The sequence below is a fragment of the Engraulis encrasicolus genome, chromosome 13 (genome assembly GCF_034702125.1).
Source record: "Engraulis encrasicolus isolate BLACKSEA-1 chromosome 13, IST_EnEncr_1.0, whole genome shotgun sequence".
NCBI classification, from domain to species: domain Eukaryota; kingdom Metazoa; phylum Chordata; class Actinopteri; order Clupeiformes; family Engraulidae; genus Engraulis; species Engraulis encrasicolus.
The window spans coordinates 18,222,131-18,243,676 of NC_085869.1; the positions used below are offsets into that span (position 1 = coordinate 18,222,131).

The 21,546-nt window shown below is 44.8% G+C and overlaps 2 protein-coding genes across 2 annotated transcripts in view; one reads left to right on the forward strand and one right to left on the reverse strand.

Moving 5' to 3' along the window:
* Positions 1 to 1,214, reverse strand: part of uggt2 (UDP-glucose glycoprotein glucosyltransferase 2) — a 61,713-nt gene extending 60,499 nt beyond the window's left edge. The window contains exons 1-3 of the mRNA XM_063213313.1: positions 1,197 to 1,214; positions 460 to 593; positions 117 to 199 (exon numbers count right to left, since the gene is read on the reverse strand). Of these exons, the coding sequence (XP_063069383.1) occupies positions 117 to 199; positions 460 to 584 (208 nt within the window). The 5' untranslated portion in view covers positions 585 to 593; positions 1,197 to 1,214. The remainder of the gene's footprint in view (positions 1 to 116; positions 200 to 459; positions 594 to 1,196) is intronic.
* A 2,488-nt stretch (positions 1,215 to 3,702) lies between these two features.
* The window catches only part of hs6st3b (heparan sulfate 6-O-sulfotransferase 3b), an 86,728-nt gene continuing 68,884 nt past the window's right edge, over positions 3,703 to 21,546 (forward strand). The window contains exon 1 of the mRNA XM_063214486.1: positions 3,703 to 4,268. Within this exon, the coding sequence (XP_063070556.1) occupies positions 3,718 to 4,268 (551 nt within the window). The 5' untranslated portion in view covers positions 3,703 to 3,717. The remainder of the gene's footprint in view (positions 4,269 to 21,546) is intronic.

Genomic DNA, 21,546 nt, shown 5'->3' on the forward strand with positions numbered 1-21,546 from the left:
GGGTGAGAGGAAAACAGAGTATGACAAAAGCACACGAGTCCTACTGCGTCAAATAGATGAATGGAATTCTGTTGGGTTAAATCTTATGTGAATCATTTCAAACACCTCGTACTTACCCCCATTCTTGTAGACAGTGAGCTCCTTCACAGTTTCAACAAACTGCCAGAACTTCTCTTCCCCATCTTCGCCAACGAATTCACTGCACCAATGACAAGAGTCAGTCAACTTGTAAACTTTGTTTAGGAATCAACTTCTCACCAGAACCAGGCTGCCAGTGCCAAGTTATGACGACCAATGTAAAGTGTTATATTACATTACATTATATTTGGCAGACGCTTTATAACCAAAGCGACTTACAATCGAGGCCATAATCATAGTCAACATTAAGCCTACATTATCAACGTGTTATCAAACATGCAGTAGTAATACTGTACTGTAATTAGGAAAAGAGACAGCTACCTTGTCTCCAGTAACAAGGGCGTCATTGGCCACTTGGCTTTCAGGCTGGCTTCAACACCTTTGGATGCAGCATGGGCGTGATGCAGTGACAGCAGCAGCAACAGCAACTGGATGACGGTCCTCATTATCTGGTCCTGATGATGTAGATTTGAAAATGTCTCTTGTAAGTCATCATAGGCTACTAAAGAAAGGGTCATTTCAGTTGCCCTCAAGAACATGAGTGACTTGCATTGCCACCACATTAGAGAACATTTGAGCTGCTTATCAGATTTGTTTTATTACAGAATACTTCCACGGCGGCGAAATTGGATACTTGGACTAGGCTTGAATGAGATAAGGTGTGATGTAGCCTACGCGTGTAGTGATGATGCCACGTAGCCGCTGCTCGCCAAGTGCTGGCTACGACGGTATAGTTTTAGTGTAATTTAGCCTTTAGCATGTACTGATATACACCCTGCCGAAAAGGATAGTGTGGTGTATGTAGGCGAATAATAACTGAAAACATATTTAACGCTAGGTAGGCTATGTTGTCTATCAGATAGTAGCCTGTACCGATGGAATAAGCTTTGAAGAGGACCGTGCGCATCAGGCTATGCTATTTATAGGTTATTGGGAAGATATCGTTTTATTCATGAAGGCTGTGTTGAACACAACCATGAATGAATTCAAAATCGATACATTGTGATACATTCTAACAAATGTATCAAGCTACGGCGACTGTAGTGCTACAATCTTACCCCGGTTTGAGTGGCCGCCGCCATTAGTGGGTCCTCATAAACTGTATTGGCTCAGCATCAATAAACATTCCAACAAAACTTTAACAAAACAAGCGGTTACAGGCGAAATATAACAGCAAATATAATACTTGTTGTCGCAAATACTAGCAATATGTTGACATTTGCGATGCCCTTGACAAAAAAAAGTTTCAAGTTCACAGTCAGGCACGCTTCAGACAGCTATTCTAAACCCTCGAAATCTAGCAGGAGGGGCAATTTTAGATAGGGTGAACTATGGTAAATTGGGACACTTTTGGTAGATCGCCAAAAAAACCCACTTTAAGTTTAAAATACACCAACATTTAGTAATTGTATGTCTTCATATGGGTCTTGGGTACATTTCCATGTAGGAATTAGTTTTTAAAGTATAATATTTTACAATATATTAACATTTAAAGACAGTGAGACACCAACTTCGTCATGAGAAAATGCTATGGTAATTTGGGACACCCTTTAATGTAAAATGGGACAGTCTGTTTGATTATCATTATTTTTGCGCAAACTGAAGAATAATATCGTTTTTCTCTTGTTAACAGTAGACTAGGATCTTCACTATTTAAAAAATGGTATAACATCCCTGAAACATTTCCATTTCAAGAGAATATTGAAGGAGTAGGGCATGTGTGACTATGGCCATGTCCATTAGCATGTGGGATGCATATTACAATACAGGCCTATGGCGTGCTAATATGCTATGCTAACAGCTAACAGAAGCCCATTCTGTTGCTATGAGAAAACTGTCCCATTTTAGCTTAAAATATTGTCCCAAATTAGCTCACTCCACTATACTTACTAAAATTATGTCTCCTTAATAAAGTAAAGACAAATGTCTAAATGTTTTGATATTGAATTAAACCTTTAGTAAAACAACATATATTTCAATCATATTTTGTACCATATAATCACTAATTCAGCCATAATATCCTTATGATCTGATAGCGTAATCGACATGTCAGCTAGCTCAACTGACAAGTGTTGGATCCACCGTCACTTCAAACCTTTGCTCATTCCTTTTATGATACTTAACACCAAATAAAATTATTGTTCCTTATACATGACATTTGCAGTAACAATATTACATCCCATTTTGTGATTGGCTGCTAATATTTAGAAAGAAAACAATCCAAAACCTTATTTGTCCCACTTTGGCTGATGTCCCAAATTACCTTAGTTCACCCTATTGCAGGCTATTCCGATGTTAGTTTTTTTGCAAATACCGGAGCCGTGCTTTAGCCTATATATTATTATGTTTTGTCATGACTCATGAGCCTATATGATAAGTGACCAACTGGAATAGTTTTCAATTTATTATCTTCTGCAATACTGTCATACAGAACTTTCAGCATCTGCAAAATGTAAGCCTATGAATAGCCTGTTAGACATGAAGTGAAAAAAACTCAGAGAAATACCTCCCCAAAAAACCCTCCTTTGGGATTCAAAATAAAATTAGTCTGTCAGAAAGAATTAGAATGCCCAGCCAACGAAACATTGTCCATCTGAATCTGAGTTCACATAGCCCTTTTGAGAAATATAACCACCTACAACAGATGTTTGGGGGGGGATATTGGCTTTTGGATGAAAATAGATAGGAAATCCTAATTTTGCACACAATACAACTATGTGTTACTCATCTAATGTTCGTTCTAAACTAACCAATAACATTGTTGGGCATACATGCATTACACTAGGGTATTTTAGGTTGATTTTTGTTGTCTGAAATGACATCGGACGGGGAGAGAGAGAGAGAGAACGCGCGGTTGCGCAAGGAGCGTACCACACAATGTGTTATCGCTTCAGATAGCCTCACGAACACTCAAGAGGGAAAGATTACACTGAGTTGCTCCTCAAACCGAACGGATGCGAAAGTGACGACAGCCCCGAGATTTTATCCTGAATTCGCCCCGATTGATTTCATCCAGGAATGTCTAGATGTTCTCCAGAGTGACCGCGATGCCACAGAGCCCATCCCACCAAACAGAACTGCAGTCGCACAGCACAGGACATGGGCATCAAATTGGGACATTACAGCTGCTGTGCTAGCGCATGCCTGGGATTGCGCGCAGGGAAGACAGCCACTGGTGTTGGACAGGCAATGACTCCAGCGATGCCGCGGACCAGCCGGATGACAGTAGCGCAACGGAATGGATTCCCAGTTCATGCCAAAGAGAGTTTCTGAAGCAATTAGTAATTCACTGACTGGATAGCAGTTTTTGTCTCGTAAAAAAACAGACATCTATTGATATTTTTGCTCTTGCTCATTATTTGCAGTGTTTGCGTTCTACAGAACTTTGTCGTTGGATTTGGATAACAGCGAGCCAGACTATTTTACATGGGCTAAAATGTGACAGAAGTGATCTAGCCTACTCGTCTCAGGCTGAATGTTTTTCAACTCAACATGTGTCAAGAAGTTGGTAGGCTACTGAACAGTGATGTGCCTGCTGGTCCATTGTGATTATTTCATGTTAATGACATAGACTACCCCATGCGTAATATGATGAATGAAAAATTAAATAAGTTGATTTTAGTTCCAGTTTTGGCTGTCCTTTTTGTAATGATAGGGTACCAGTATATTTGTCCAGCAGGCAGCAACTCCTGTCACTTTGGGACGGCTGAGAAACTGCGAGGAATGCGTCCTCCAGCCACGCTGTATCCCACCCCCGATGACCTGTATCAGGAACTCGAGGATGACAGCCCTCCAAAATTTTTGTCCAAATTTAACTTCACCGAACGAGATCTTATGCGGGATGTGGAATTTAACATACGGGGAGAAGACGTAATAGTGTTTTTGCACATCCAAAAGACTGGGGGTACCACTTTTGGTCGTCATCTCGTACGGAATATAAGGTTAGAGCAACCCTGTGACTGTAAGCCTGGCCAGAAGAAGTGCACTTGTCACCGGCCGGGGAAAGAAGAGTCGTGGCTCTTCTCGCGGTTCTCCACGGGCTGGAGTTGTGGCTTACATGCAGACTGGACGGAACTTACCAACTGCGTGCCTGTTATCATGGACAAGAAGGCTGCTCAGAGGAACCGAAGGTACCCCCCTCGAGCGCGTGTGTGTGTGTGTGTGTGTGTGTGTGTGTGTGTGTGTGTGTGTGTGTGTGTGTGTGTGTGTGTGTGTGTGTGTGTGTGTGTGTGTGTGTGTGTGTGTGTGTGTGTGTGTGTTGGTAGACAAACATAAGACGGCAAAATGCCATGGGCATTCCATTATTCTTGAATAGCCATGGTCATCTTTCACAGCTCTGCAGTAAAGTCTGAGGAGTACAGAGTAAACTGAAGGAATTCAATTGTATGTTTTTCTGCCCTCCCACTTGAAAAGCAAATTCAGGTGAAGCCGCCCCACACAGCAATTAAACAATTGGGCATTGACACTTACAGCAATCTGTTACCTGCAACAGTTGTGCACATTGTGAGGTTTTTTTTAACACACACACACACACACACACACACACACACACACACACACACACACACACACACACACACACACACACACACACACACACACACACACACACACACACACACACACACACACACAATTGGGCTGGATTGACAATTGACAGATTGCAGTTTGATTGTAACATTGTAACAGTCAGTCAGTATGAAGTATCACAGACGGCGACGCTATATGTGTTCCCTTTCATGTTCCTCCACTTCAGTTCAAACCTCAGTAGCCAATGCTTTTCTTTCATTATTGTTTGCCAAAAAAGAAATATTTTCCCCTCGTTCCAGTTGATAGCTCTAGTTCTAAAATAGAATTCTAGTTCTAGAATAAGTGCCAGTAATTTCCACACCAAACAACTCCATTGGCTAGATGCAAACTAGCCAGACACATGCATGCCCACTCACCAGGAGCACTCCCACAATGATAAGGTTGGGGCCAGTTGTGCTATATAGGGCACACTGTGCAATCAGCTTAAGCCGGAATAAGAATTGCTGCAGCCCTGTAAAGAGGTGGGCAAAGCCTGTGCTCAGATGATGGATTTGTCCTCCCCTTCTCCCCCCAGTCCGTCTTTCATCCCTATGTATGAGAGCATCCATCTTTGTGCTCTGAAAGGTTCAAAGAGCTGTCCAGTGGGCTGCACCCCCCGCCCCTACCCCTACCCCCAAAAAACACAAACCAAAACACCAGAAACCCAAACCTCACACGAATAAACACACACAGTTGAAGTAAAGTACATTCTGTTTATTTTTCCATGAACATGCATGGATAAGAGCGATATAGTTTTTTTTATTTATCTGTAATTGCACTGTCTGCCTCTGCTTGGCTTAAGGCAACAACTGCACAAACAGGAATAGAGAGTTAGTCACAGTCACTGGGCAGCGAGCGGGGGAGCGTGTCCATATTCTAGGGAGCATGTTTACATTCTTGTTAAAATTTCAATATCTTGTTCGTGGTTTACTCATCTTTTGAAAACAGACTTTTATGCTTTTGTTCCTCGTATACCTTGGACTACAAATGCTTGGCATGGTTGCCACAACCAGAGAAATATAGGCACAGATTTAATATGTGGACAACACACTGTAAAATAGTTCTAAAAAAGTATGTTTCTGAAGAATATTACATTCTCTCTAACGATTCCCCCATACTACTACAAAATGAACTGTGAATAAATGGCTATGTGAATTGTAATTGTGATGCTCCATCTGGTGCTTTTGCTGTAACCTGATCACCTATGCATTGCTGTAATCAAGAGGAGATTTTACATCATAAATGGAGGGCACTACTTAGACAGTGTTGAGCACTTAACGTCTCTCAGCCAACTATTAGGCTCAAGTGGTACAGTAGCAAGTGGCATACAGATTTATTTATTCGGTAACACTTAACTTGACGCAGGTGTCATATGTATGATATAACAATGTCATAACAGTGTCATAATGCAGTCATTCATGTGTCATAAACATGTCAATGTCATAAACATTTTATGACTTTATCATTAAGTGACATTCGGTTATGGCAAAGACAGCCCTAACAATGTCAACTTTTCATGACCATAAAACATTTATAACACTGACACCATGTTTATGACTCGCTCATGACTGTGTCATGACACTGTTTTGACACTATTATGTCACTGATATGTCATCCGGCCTCAAGTAAAGTGTTACCATTTATTTTCTCTATGACAGAACATCTCGTTTGACCTCTCAATTTCTGGTGGTTCAGGCACCTCCTCCCGTGTTCTATGAGGCCTAATGAGGTTAAGGCCAGGCGAAATGTAAACTATATTGCACTCATTTAATTTCATTCACATTTTTACTATTTGATTGAACCCCCTGAGAAACGTCAAACGCAAGCCTGCCACACAGCAGCAGAGTAGCTCATCTATCAGCGTTTTTTAAACAGATCAATCATTTTCATTTGACTTAATACTCAATGATGCTTTTAAATACAGGGGAATCAAAATACGTAGGCTATGTATTTTTGCTTTCATTTTTAAGGTTGTTTTTTTGCTTAAGCGTCTTGCCTTCTGCGTCAGTGGAAGCAGCGTGATGTGTAGGCTCTCTAGATCCTAAAAGCTGCTGCTTGTTTGGTAATGAACTTTAAATGAGGTGTCATAAAGCCGAGCTGAGCAGCAGGGAGAGCAAGTCAAGTGTTTCCATCTATAACACTGACAGTGCCAGACTGGATGTGCAAACGGAAGTTATTTTGGTAATTTACTGGCTGTAATGGGATTTTAATGCGTCTAAAATCTGCAGATTTTCACATTTATAAGCAAGGAGTAAATAAAAAAAGCATCTGCTCTGTTATTGCACGGGTATGTTGTTTCCAAAAGAGTGCATAAAACAGCTTTGTCATCAATCTCTTGCTTCCATTTTCCCCCATACAAGTGGCGTAGGTAGGCCCTATATACCACAGTGGAACTCTGGCGTTGGAGCTACCAATTATTTCTCTGTAATTGGACAACCATATATTTAAAAGGCGGGAACGCACGCTGGGTTTATGTGCACTCAACCTAAGGCCCTGTGTGCATGACATGAGCTCACCAGTTTCTGCTTTTTCGGTGCTGCTGGGGTAGTAATTATTTGATACTGAATACCATAGTCAGTTGCATGAAGTCCCATTTATCTCTTATGCTAGCATTTTGTTTGTTTGGTAGCAACCTTTTGTGCAGCAGATGTTGGAGAAAGTGAAGTGCTTTCTCTTTTTGAGTTGCAAGAGTTGCTGTGCTGTGCACTGTTCAGGATAATGCTACAGCCAGTATCACCCCACCCCCGCCTTAGATCAGAATAACAGACACAACACACAACTGCTGAGGCTGTCTTTGAAAGCATGCTATTTTCAATGTTTTTTATGCTCGCTCGCTCGCTCGCGCGCTCTCTCTCTCTCTCTCTCTCTCTCTCTCTCTCTCTCTCTCTCTCTCTCTCTCTCTCAGCCTTTGTATGCCTGTGTGTGTGTATTTGGTGTGTGTGTGTGTGTGTGTGTGTGTGTGTGTGTGTGTGTGTGTGTGTGTGTGTGTGTGTGTGTGTGTGTGTGTGTGTGTGTGTGTGTGTGTGTGTGTGTGTGTGTGTGTGTGTGTGTGTGTCTGTGTGTGTGTGTCTGTGTGTGTGTGTCTGTGTGTGTGTGTGTGTATTTGTAATGAGGGGTGAGGGTGCGATGGCACTTGCCCTCACAAGCCTGAAGGGTATAGCAGCATCCTCCTCAGCACAGCTGTGTTGATATCAATTGTGCACTCTAGAATTTCTCTCCTCTGGCATTTCAGTGTGTGTTCCCTACTGCCATTCAGAGAACACATTACCGCTGCCTCCAACAACCAGACACAGATAAATCGCGTCTGACAACACGGGCTCCTGTCCCTTCATCTGTACGTATTGACCGGTCACATGAACATTTCATCCTACGCAAGGTGTACGGCTACTTTCCTTTCCACATGAAACACTGTGGGGTTTTTCTTTTTTTTCAGTTTAAGACAAGACACAAGGACGTGCTGTACTTTTGTCCACCCTGTTCCACTAACTAGTTAGTGATCTTTGCGAGAGTCCTGCACTCAGAGCCTGATCCACTACCTGTCATCGCTGCTGTCTCCAGTCCGCAAGGTGTGCCAGATGGCGGCGGCTCCGGCAAACAGGGGCTTTGGGTTGGGCACAGCGTGGCCTTTTCAGCTGAACGTTGGCAGGGAAGAGTGCCACGCAGACCTGGAAAGGTCAGATACGTCAACAGGGCTGGGCTGGACTGGCCATCTGGCATAGAGGGCATTTCCCGGTGGGCCCCGACACCCTCGTGGGGCCCTATTGTCAGAAATGTAAAATAAAAAAAGAAGATTTTTTTATATATATTTCTGAAAAAAGGGACTCACGAGGGTGCAGGTCCCACTGGTGAGTCATTTCTGCACCGCTAATTATGAGGGGCCCCTTTTAGCCAAAAGTGCCCCTTGCCTTATTTCTCCCCCAGTCCAGCCCTGCGTCAAAGCAGATCAGTGGCCCCTCTCCCCGCCGTGGCCCACGCCAGAGTGTGCTGCCAGTCACAGCCTAGAGTCGGCCAACATGACACGAGTGGCGCTCTGCTCTGCTCTGTTGTCGTCGTCGCGTCCCCAACTCTGTCCTGCAGGGTCTCAGGGAGGTGGCCCTCTCTGAGCTGTCTGTCTCCTCTGTGCACATGGAGAGCCAGAATGTTAATATGTGCGCAGAGAGCAGGTGATAAGATTTACCATTGACTGACCAAAACACTCTCATAGCTTCATATATGACTGATAATATGACATGCTGCATTTTCGTTACAACAGTGCTTGCTGTTTTTCCAGTCATTTTGCCGAGAAAAAGGATTTGGATCTGAGTAATCTTCCATTGGTGAACAACATTATAATTTATAATGCTGTTCAAAATGTAAAACCTTGGTCCACCATTGCCATACTTAGAAATGAAATGGAAAAATGTTATTGCATCTGATTGTGACAACTGGCCTCTGGATTGTGCTTTGTGACTGAATAGTCTATTTTGAAGACCCATAAATGTCACAGTTTTTTAAAAGCCACTGAAAAGGACAACCTTACTGTCTGGAGTTGAAGTGCTATGACTTTGTTGTCACTGTGCGCATGAAAAAGCTATCAGTCCATTTTCAAGCATTCGTGCCTTGACTCTGACGACCCATTCTCAACACATTTCAGCAGTTCGCTCTCTCGCCGCTTGCACTCCGCTTTTCCGAGCCCCCTTTTTGACTCTCTCGTTTCAACGCTAATTAAATCACACAGGTCCCTCGGTGCCATGACCAAATGTATTTTCTGGGCAGCCACAAATGCACCTACTGCAACACTTAGTCATAATTATAGCGGCAACTGCGCTGGGGTTATTAGATTAAGACGACAGAGAGTGCTCCATTCCTACTCACCCATATGGCTCAAAGTCTAAGTGGTATGAAAAGACTACACTACTCCCCATTAAATACTGTTTTTTCCCCCCTCTATGGACACGAAACACATGAGCGAGTTTTTTTTCTCTCCCTCCGTCAGGCTCCTCACCCACGTTAGATGTGATTCAGATGGCGCGCTCTTCATCTGGAACGGAGGGTTGTGTGCAATTTTCACACTTTGGCAATGCGAGCCCAGACTGTGCTGCTGAGATGTGTGTGTCTGAAATCACTGTAATGTTTAAGGGATTAAAAGAGACCTGTTCTGTTTCCCCTGGTGGATCTGTTGCTTGCTCTCACTAATTTACTGGTCCCTGTGTTGTCCTTTTTGTTTAATTATTTTAATTATCGACAACCCTCCTGCAGACTTTGTGATACTGCGAATCAAAGCCAAGCGCGCGTGCGGAGACAGATTGCTTTGTCACACCGAGCAACAAGCCACAAATTGCCGTCACATTGATTTCCAGATTAGAGCAGCTGTTAATCACTGTCCTTTTAAAGATTAATGCACTTTATTGGCAGATTCAGGTTAAAGCAACAATTTGTTCTTCAACTCCATCTGTGTTTGTAAGTGAAAGAGAAGAACGACTTCCATGCACAGACCATGGGCCGCCCAGCTATTATTTAACCTTGAAACATCCATTTCCTATTCTTTGAAACTAAAATCACTGCAATGTTGTACAGTCAGTGTATTGTATTTAAATAGAATCAAATCTTCTGGTAGCCAAAGCACATAGTGTAGTAGTGCTGTTTCAGTGATACACGAGGCATACATGAATAGGCTATAGGATAAATAGGTGAATGGATTGTTTAGCTGTGACCAGTAATTTGTCTCTGTGACCACCACCATCCTCCTCATTTGAAAGCAGCACTATTCCTACAGCGATCTCCGACTCTCTCTCTCTCTCTCTCTCTCTGCCCTGATCTCTGCCACGATCAACCCCCACCTTCCCACCCCACTGATTTTCCCCCAGAACAATTAGGAAGAGAATAGATTCACTTTTCATTTCCAGGGCAATCAGAATAACGAGTGACCTGCAGCCACAGTAATGGCCCAGTTATTACTCACGTGGAGTAGCAATGACACGCTGCCAGAGGAATAAAACGCAGCATCATATTTTATTCACCTCAGGCGCCAGAGTAATTGGTGCCACTGTCCTCCTCCTCCTCCTCCTCCTCCTCCTCGCCGTTCGTTCGGCTATTCTTTGACTCCGTGTCTGTCCAGGGCTTGTTGTTGTGTGGAGTGTGAGCAAGGGGCGTAGCAGCAAATTGTGGGGCCTAGGTAGAATCCGCTGCAGTGGACCCTTCCCACAGCCATATATTTACATAAATCAGACACTCAGGGGCGGTTCTAAGGGGTGGCAGGGGGTGGCATTTGCCCCCCCAGAAATATGATTTGCCACCCCAATTAAGAGCCCTGATTGTGACCAATAGCCTTAATGCTTGACATCATTTCAGACATAGAACTTTAGGTTGCAGGGTTTCACTTTAAGGGATTCACTGTATCACATATGTGTGTGTGTCGATTATATAGTGTTTATAATTTTCCCTTAGAGTAGGAGCATGCCCCCCTGAAATACACTTCGCCACCCCTTTGCCACCCCAAGAATAAATGTCTGGAACCACCCCTGCAGACACTGTGTGGGGCCCCCTATACACATGGGGCCCTGGTGCTGCAGTCACACTTTACCCCGTTGTACGACACCCCTGAGAGTGAGTGTGTGTTTGCTTCCAAGCTTCAAATCTTCATCATTATTATTTTGAAACTTTATTGTTAGCCTTTTGTAACCTATATTACGTATAAACTATCATAGTTTTTATTTATATTTTTATCGTGTAGTAATTGCAATGGTGAAAAAAGAAAATGAATGAACTAAATATCTCAATGCACCGCAATAACTCATGTATCGCAATGAGTCATGATTGTATCACATCGTAGCATGTGATGCGCATCGAATCGTGAGTCCCTTGCCAATACCCACCCCTAGTGTGTGTGCGCCTCCATATTCTAAGAGTGATGGACAAACACATTGTACTGAGCCAGTGCACATCAGGCAGCAGTCACAGGACAAAGCTACTGCAAGTCGGTTCACTCACTCACACTCCCTTTTCCACTTAATTTGGATGGTGCCTTAGGAGGCGGACACCCCAATCCATGTATTTTGTATGTCTTTATGCCTGTGCATCTTTACAAATAATAATAATAATAATAGGTGATTTAAAAAAAATAGATTATCTGCCCATCAAATGTTCTGTGTTCAGAAGACAGTCCCATCAAATAAACATTGAATATCAGGGATTTAATTAACAATCCCCTCTCGAGAAGGACAAAGCATGGTGCAGTGTGTAGGTTTTCTGAGCAAACCCATGCGTGGCACAAGCGAGGGAAAGTTGGGTCAGATTTACTGCCCCCGAAGTGCTTCGGCAGGTCCCTGTGATCCTCCCCATCATCCGGATGTTTATTATGTGCACAACCAAGCCTGCCCTTGTGGGGCCCCGCCCCAGTACACCGGGGTTCGGAGATTGCTTTTCATGTGCCGTTAATCCTGGCCATCATCTCTACTGGGGCAAAGCTGCAATGTAGTTACTTCCATAATTAAGTGTTACCTACTTGGACCGCTAGTACCTTCCTGGCATCATTCACAGGGGCGGATCTAGCCATTTTGATGCCCTAGGCGAAATAGGCTATAAACATGGGGCCCTAAAAAATCATATACACATGCTATTCTGGTTATACAGTTTTGGTACTATTTTTAGTATTTGTCTCATATAGTATACCAGTATCTTCGATTACTTTAGGTAAGTGACAAATTAAGATCCAGCCTATTTTTTTAGGTGTGTTGGGGCTCCTATGGGGAACGTATTTGGTGTGGGCCCTAGGCAATTTCCTAGGTTTGCCTAATGAAAAGTCCGCCTCTGACAGGGGCAGCTCTAGCCATTTTGGGGCCCTAGGCGAAATATAAACATGGGCCCCTCAAAAGTCATTATACATACTGTACAATTCTGGTTATACAGTTTTGGTGCTATTTTTACTATTTGTCTCATATAGTATGTTTTCGATTACTTGCAGTAAGTGACAGGTTAGGATCCAGCCTTTTTCTTTAGTGTGTTGGGGCCCCTATGGGGGACAGATTTGGTCTGGGCCCTAGGCAATTGCCTAGGTTTGCCTAATGGAAAGTCTGCCTCTGATCACTCAAGTGCTTGTTCCCTCTGCCTCCTAACAACAGAGGGGTGGGAGGCGTTAGGGGTGAGGACGGCGGAACAGGAGATTCATCCCAATTTCGGATGACGAAGGCGGAAGAGGGTACCCAATTTGCTTATCTTGTAGCAATTTTTAAAACATCCACAGGTATTGAAATGTTTTTTTTCTGCAGACCTCCAATCATGAGTGTAGATTGAATCTTCTTGCAAAAGGAATGTTTTATTTTTAGGAAAAGAGATATGCGAATTGTGTTGTTGCAAATACTCTTCCCCTTTTGCTCTAAAGAAGATCATCTGCTATCTACGTACTAACCAAGAGGATTTAAGTCCAATCTGAAACAAAAAGGCTATGCTGAATTTTTCATGGTTTGATTGCCAGAGATTTATTTTAGAAATTGTATTGTCATGTGTGCTTTGATTAAACCACCCCAGACCCTGATGCTAAATGACAGGCTGGCTGGGCTTTGGCAATCCCTGGCAGACAGGCGCGCTGCAGCAGTGAGCACACCACACCACAGCACGAGCCCGTGTCTCCCCAACACCCCCAACCATCCCATCCCATCCCATCCCATCCCATCCCTTCCATTCCATTCTAGCAGCCTGGCCTGCCATTGCTGATGGAGTCTGTTTTTGAAACTTTTAAGAAATGGCATCTCCTCACTGCAGTCAAGGCTCTGAGAGCCACTCAGGCTAATGAAACATGGCTTGCCAGAAGAGACGCGCTGCTCCTTTGACACCGCTGTCAAGTACTTGCTGGCCCGGCAAATATGTATCTCCAACGCTCTGATTCAGCTCTTATTCCTTGATTAAGGGCCTGCCTCTCATTCACTTTTTGGCTGGCTGGGCCTCATCGCGCTTGCCAGCCCTGGCATTCACCAGCACAAAAAGCCTGTTTGCAGCTAGTGTTCTGACCATATTTCTTATTTTCCCAACTCAAATTGCTAGTCATTGTACTGTGTGTGTGCAACATACTGTATGCGGGTCCATGTATGCATATATGCAAACAGCTTCTTGATATTTAGTAATTGTGTGTACTAAGTCATTATTGAATATGGGGTAATGGTTTATTAATGCCTAAGCAACTCATGAAGCATTGAGCATGTTCCGCTGCATATTTTATGTAGAGTTTCCTTTGTTGACAGTATCAGAGATCTTTTTTCTCCCTGAGGCACAAATATGCAATTCTCTGCCTTTCATCGCCTCTATAAATGAGAAAAATTGAGCAGGGTTTTTTATAATATTTCTATAATATCCGTACTCCCTAATGACCGCCTTGCCCTCATTCACTTATTTAGTTCCCCCGATCCCTGCCACCAAAAACCAGGCATTTTTACTCACTCATCACACACACACACACACACACACACACACACACACACACACACACACACACACACACACACACACACACACACACACACACACACACACACACACACACACACACACACACACACACACACACACACACACACACACTCTCTCTCTCTCTCTCTCTCTCTCTCTCTCTCTCTCTCTCTCTCTCTCTCTCTCTCTCTCTCTCTCTTTCTTCATTTGCCATCTTGTTTGCATCCCCAAGTCCCTTGAACAGCCACTAAATAGAAATTGCTTGGTTAGATCTAACAATCATATCCATTCCGGTCACTGGTTTTTCATCATATTGAAATTGTAGCGCGCTCTCTCTCTCTCTCTCTCTCTCTCTCTCTCTCTCTCTCTCTCTCTCTCTCTCTCGCTCTCTCTCTCTCTCGCTCTCTCTGCCTATACCACTCTTCTGTGTGGTGTAACTGGTATTTCATCATATTGAAATTGTAGCACCCTTTCTCTCTCTCTCTCTCTCTCTCTCTCTCTCTCTCTCTCTCTCTCTCTCTCTCTCTCTCTCTCTCTCTCTCTCTCTCTCTGCCTGTACCACTCTTCTGTCGGGGTCGTAATGGGGAAAGTTCTAGAACAGTGTGATCCAGTAGAACATGGTTATCATTGGGACTAGATGAGTCACACTCAAGTGACTCAGAGACGCTCCACTCTGCTGCCCCCAGAGGCCTGCTGCGGGACACTCGAGCGCCGCCCTCCGCAATTCTCTCGTTAACTGTGAGGCCATTAACTACGGCACGATTAAGTATTAACAACACGCTTCCCTCTCTGCCAGTGCACTGCCCACGCTTGAATGGCTGACTGCCGATGCGCTTTTAGAGAACCATTGAATAGAGATCTCAGTAACTGATGGTCGTGAATTGTGCATACTGGTCTGGACATTGCTTACGTATGTACATGGATGCGGGGGCAGTATACAGTACGTACGTACATTAAGCTGCCGTGAGTAACATCACATGATCTGAAATGCAAATTGCGTCCCTTACTCTATCATTAGAGCAATAGTTAATGGTTGGTATATGGATATGATTTCCAAGGCCCACAGCACAGGTCCAGATGAGATGACATAAGCAAGAGTGCTTTTAACCCAGTAAGACATGCCCCCTCTAATAAATGAGTTGTCACCAGAATGGCAGTGACCAAGTGGTAATGTTTTACTAAAGGAGCTGTGCACTATCATAGTGCTGTAGTACTGAAGTTTTTTGGTAACACTTTATTTTAGGGATACATCTATTATAAAAAGAAGGCAATCCGCACACTTCAGGTCTATTTTTGTGCAAAGAAGCTTTACTTGACTTGCAAGCTTTCGGTCCTTAGACCTTCATCAGGCAGAGTCTAAGGTCTAAGGACCGAAAGCTTGCAAGTCAAGTAAAGCTTCTTTGCACAAAAATAGACCTGAAGTGTGCGGATTGCCTTCTTTTTATACAGAAATTTCTACTGAATCCTGCACCTTCTAAACAGATGAGCGGTGGCCTATCACAACTTAAGGGATACATCTATTAGCACTAATACATACAATGTTAATGCCTGTATGAGTAACTTGTAAGGCATGTATTAAGCAAACGCTCAGGCCTACTAGGTCCTTACTAAGGTTTCATTGGTAATAAATCCCTTATTGTGCATGAACAAGACATTTGCGAATACATGCCTAACAAATGTTTGATTTTGCTTTGTACATGCCTTACAAGCTACTTATACAGGGACATTGTATGTATTAGTGCTAATAGATGTATCCCTAAAATAAAGTGTTACCAGTTTTTTTTCAGTGACTATTACAGTATTCCACAGGTGGAACGGCGTGCGTCAAGGGGCGACCAAACCTTTCTTGAACATGCATTAGGGCCAAAACATACCAAGGCGGAACGGAACGGTCGCGGGACGAACGCGGCCTTTCTGCTTAGTTTCGGCTGGCGTGTTTTTCTCTGCCTTTCACACTGACAGCGTCGGCATGCGCGGCCAGTCCTGTTCAAAACCCTCCCCACAGCCAAAGCTAGCATGCTACTCTGCCATTCATTTGAATGAGACACCGCCGGTCGCCGGCGTGAAAAATATGCTCGAGTTCTATTTTCCAAATACAGCGCGGCGCGGAGCCGGCTCTCGCCCCGCTGGCGCTCGACTACCGCCGGTTGGTGTGTAAGGACAGATATGTTTCAATGTATTTTCACCGACGCCGGTAAAAAATGCGGCCGTTCCGCAACGCTTTACCGCCCTGGTGTGTAAGACCCCTTAGTCCTACTGCGAGTCAGGCAACTGAGAGCAGCACGGCCCTACAAAGGCAAAGTGCAGTAACTACGCCAACATTAAGACTGAGGAAAAAAGCCTTCATAGCTTTGGAATCAGGTTGGACATTGTAGTTACATCAGATTTGACATAGCAATATCTCGGGACACATTTGTCACAAGATGAAGGAGGTACTGTATACTGAAGACAATCTTCAGGGCAGATTGCAGAGCAGAAGAGCTGTACTGATGCTGAGCTCCGCAGATGCTGCTGCTTAGTGGCAAACTGTGTTCTTGCATTACATTACATTACATTTAGCAGACACTTTTATATATATATATATATATATATATATATATATATATTTAGGGGCTTTTATGCCTTTATTTGACAGGATAGTCGAAGATGGTGACAGGAAGCGAATGAGACAGAGAGACAGGGAGGATCGGGAAATGACCCCGGCCGGACTCAAACCGGGGTCCCCTTGGGTGGGCATGCAAGCCCAAATGTGGGGGGCTTAGCGCACTGCGCCACAGCCCCCCCCCAGCAGACGCTTTTGACCAAGCAACATACAAAGGAGGACATTCCAGCAAGTACAGAATGTAGGGTCAGTGCAGAGTACAGCAGTATACAAGTGATGTAGAACAGTTAGAGAGCAGAAAAATAGTGGAGGACCTACAGTATGAAGTGTAGTGCAGGTTAGTACCCATGAGTAGAGGTGAGTAGTGTTAGTCAAGTCAAGTCAAGTCAAGTCAAGTAGGTTTTATTGTCAATTTCTTTACATGCACTGGTCATACAAAGAATTTGAAATTACATTTCTTGCTTTCCCATACAGACATAGACTAATCTAGATAAGGACATAGACAGTATAGACATAGACAGTACTTATACATGGACTTAAGACAGTATGGACATAGACAGTGCTCATACAGACATTTAAAGTGCAAGACTGGACAACAGAAGACTTGTAGAGGACATACATTAAGAGGTATTGTTGTGCTTTTGTGCTTTTCCTAAAAAAGTCCTTTATAGCGTTCTGACATGGTAATAGTAGCATTTTGAAGAAAAATAAATATTAAAAAGGTCTGTCAAGTACACCAGCAGCAGTGTGTGTGTGTGTGTGTGTGTGTGTGTGTTTTTGTGTGTGTGTGTGTGTGTGTGTGTGTGTGTGTGTGTGTGTGTGTGTGTGTGTGTGTGTGTGTGTGTGTGTGTGTGTGTGTGTGTGTGTGTGTGTGTGTGTGTGTGTGTGTATGTGTTTAGTGCAGGTAGAAGGTGCGGTGTGCGTCTGTGTGTGTGTTCGTGTGTCTGTGTGTGTCAGTGTGTGTCAGTGTGTTTATGTTTGGGTTTAGTGCAGAAAGTGCAGTGTGCTTGTGTGTGTGTGTGTGTGTGTGTGTGTGTGTGTTGTGTGTGTGTGTGTGTGTGTGTGTGTGTGTGTGTGTGTGTGTGTGTGTGTGTGTGTGTGTGTGTGTGTGTGTGTGTGTGTGTGTGTGTGTGTGTGTGTGTGTGTGTGTGTGTGTGTGTGTGTGTGCATGTTTTGAGTTAGTGCAGGTTGAAAGTTCAGTCACAAGTATAGTAGTGCAGGTGGAATGTTCAGTCGCAGATATGGTGGTGGGGGATGGGGGGGGTTGTCAGTGGCCTTGCTGGCTAGAGGCTGACAGTGGAGGGAGAGTGGGTTGAGTGTTCAGCATCTTGATCGCTTGGTGCATTGTGCTGCTCGCCAGCCTGGTGGTACGGGAACGGAGGCGCCTGTACCTCTTTCCAGAGGGCAGGAGGCTGAACAGTTTGTGTGCAGGGTGGCTTGTGTCTTTGATGATCATCAGTGCTTTCCGGGTGAGGCGTGTGGTGTAAATGTCCTGCAGGGAGGGGAGTGGTACTCCAATGATCTTCTTCGCTGTGTTCACAACACGCTGGAGTGTCTTCCTGTTTTTCTCCGTGCAGCTTCCTCCCCACACTGTGATGCAGTTGGACACGACGCTCTCTATGGTTCCTCTGTAGAATGTTGTCATGATGGAGGGTGTAGCACTTGCCTTCTTTAGTTTGCGCAGGAAGTAGAGACGCTGATGGGCCTTCTTCGCCAGTGATGTAGTGTTGGTGGTCCAAGAGAGGTCGTCGCTGATGTGCACTCCAAGGAACTTGGTGCTGCTCACTCTCTCCACAGCATCGCCGTCGATGGTCAGTGGTGGCAGTTGTTTTTGGACCCTTTGGAAGTTGACAACAATCTCCTTGGTCTTGTTGACATTCAGCAGGAGGTTGTTGTCTTTGCACCATCTGGCCAGCAGGTCTACTTCTTCTCTGTAGTGAGTCTCATCGCCCTTGGTGATGAGGCCCACCAGTGTTGTATCATCCGCAAACTTCACTAGATGGTTAGTGCTGTGGGTCGTTGTGCAGTCGTGTGTCAGCAGCGTGAACAGCAGGGGGCTGAGAACACAACCTTGCGGAGCCCCCGTGCTCAGGGTCAGGGTGCTTGAGGTGTTGTTCCCTACCCGTACTGCTTGTGGTCTTTGCATCAGGAAGTCCAGCAGCCAGTTGCAGAGGGAGGTGCTGAAACCTAGTTTGTCCAGTTTTCTGATGAGTTGTTGTGGTATTATGGTATTGAATGCTGAACTGAAGTCAATGAACAGCATTCTCACATATGAGTCTTTATTGTCCAAGTGGGTGAGGGCTGGATGGAGGGCAGAGCAAATTGCATCCTCTGTGGATCGCTTGGCTCGGTATGCGAACTGGTAGGGGTCTAGGGTGGGGGGTAGGGTGGCTTTGATGTGTGACAGGACTAGCCGTTCGAAGCACTTCATGATTATGGGCGTCAGTGCTACAGGATGGTAGTCATTGAAGCATGATGGTGATGATTTCTTCGGCACAGGTATGATGGTAGCAGCTTTGAAAAGTGATGGGATGACTGCTTGCTCCAGAGAGATGTTAAAGATGTCTGTGAAGACATCCTTCAGCTCTTCTGCACAATCCTTCAACACTCGGCCTGGTATGTTGTCTGGGCCAGCTGCTTTGCGTGGGTTGATGGTGGCCAGTGTCCTCTTAACACTGGCAGAGGACAGGTAAAGGGGTTGATCATGGGGGGGAGGGGGAGTTTTCTGTGGGTGAGTGTCATTTTGTGCTTCAAAGCGGGCAAAGAAACTGTTCAGGTCGTTTAGCAGAGAGGTGTTGTTGTCACAGCTTCGTGGTGCAGGCTTATAGTCCATAGTGTTAGCTATGTTATGTAGGGAAGCTCTCTCAGAAGAGTCTTCACAAGCTTCTTGAATATTGAGAGGGATGACCCTGCTCTTGTAGCAACTAGTAGTGCATGTGCACTCTTGGTAGACTAATAATAAGGGCCTTGGCATTAGTGAAAGCAGATATTGCCAACGATCTGATGCTCACGCGAGGAGCAGAGAGGAAAGCACATTTCAAACCAAGGCCAGGTTGTATGTCAGTGAAACATGCCTAGTGCCGTGCTTGGCCATACATGTACGTTGGGGTACTTTATAGATGTGAATGGGATGTATGGGGGATGTTTTTACCTCACCATATTAGTAGATTGTGCAAATCTCATCTGTAACTGCACACACACACGCACGCACGCATGCATGCACACACGCACGCACGCACGCACGCACGCACGCACGCACGCACGCACGCACACACAGACACACACACACACACACACACACACACACACACACACACACACACACACACACACACACACACACACACACACACACACACACACACTACACACTCACAAGGCTGAGATTTGTCCCTGTCTTGGGGGAGTGTGTGAGGGGGGGTTTGAGGGGGGTGTTCACATCCCTCATCTGGATGGCATCCCGCTCCGCTCCTCCATCTCTCCTGCTGGATTGACGGATCAAACAGCAGCGCCAGCGTCAGGGAAAGCGCCAGCTCAGACGCCTCGCAGAGTTATTTTTCAATCGCAGCCAGTCAGGCCTGACCACCACCACCACCATGGGTGCCTGTGCGAACGGTGAAGTGCGCAGCTCGCCACCACCACCTCACAGCACAGGTGTGATTTATTACGTCCCTCCCTACAGACCACGGAGGGGGTCACACGCGCTGCGCGGCACGCTGACATAGCCACAGAGGTGGCGTGACAGGTCGGTTGGTTACAGTGTATGTATGTACAGGGGGCTGGCACGGAGCGGCTGGCATGGAGCAGGTGGAGTCACCTTCGTAGCGGTTAATCTGCTCAGCGCAGCGCCCGTGGTCTCAGTTCTCCTGGTGGCTTATACTGTTTCAGCCTCTTCTCTGTTACGGTGCCAGGATTGGCCTGTATTATGAGGGAGGCTTGCAGGGCTGGACTGGACTGGCCATCTGGCATAGTGGGCATTTCACGGTGGGCCCCACACCCTTGTGGGCCCCTATTTTCAGAAATGTAAAATATATATATATATATATAATATATATATATATATATATATATATATATATATATATATATATATTATTATTATTATTATTATTATTATTATTATTTACATTTCTGAAAATAGGGGGCCCACGAGGGTGCGGGGTCCACGAGGGTGCGGGGCCCACCGGTGAGTCAGCTCTGTGCCGCTAATTATGAGGGGCCCCTTTAAGCCAAAAGTGCCCGGGCCCTATTTCTGCCCCTTGAGGGGCCCCTTTAAGCCAAAAGTGCCCGGGCCCTAATTCTCCTCCAACCTAGCCCTGGATTCTTGGGCATTATTTGATAACACAGAAAATGTTGCGGTGTTACTTTAACTAGAGAGTCCATTATAACACTCGTAGTTTTGATACGACTCTGTATGCGTTGAATTAACTCTGCACCATTTACTGCGTAACTGCCATATTGGAATATTGGCAAAAAAAGTGTGTGTGTGTGTGTGTGTGTGTGTGTGTGTGTGTGTGTGTGTGTGTGTGTGTGTGTGTGTGTGTGTGTGTGTGTGTGTGTGTGTGTGTGTGTGTGTGTGTGTGTGTGTGTGTGTGTGTGTGTTGCTGTTAACTATTTACTTTACCAGTATTTTTTATTGGGTCAGAGGTGGGCCCTGAACATTTTTTTTACATTTCAAGTGGTCCCCAAGTTGGAAAAGGTTGGGAACCTTTGAACTAGAGAGTCCATTGTAACACCCATAGTGTTTATACTACACTGTAGTTGATTTAGCTCTGCACCATTTGCTGTGTAACTGCCTCATTGGGATATTTTAAGCA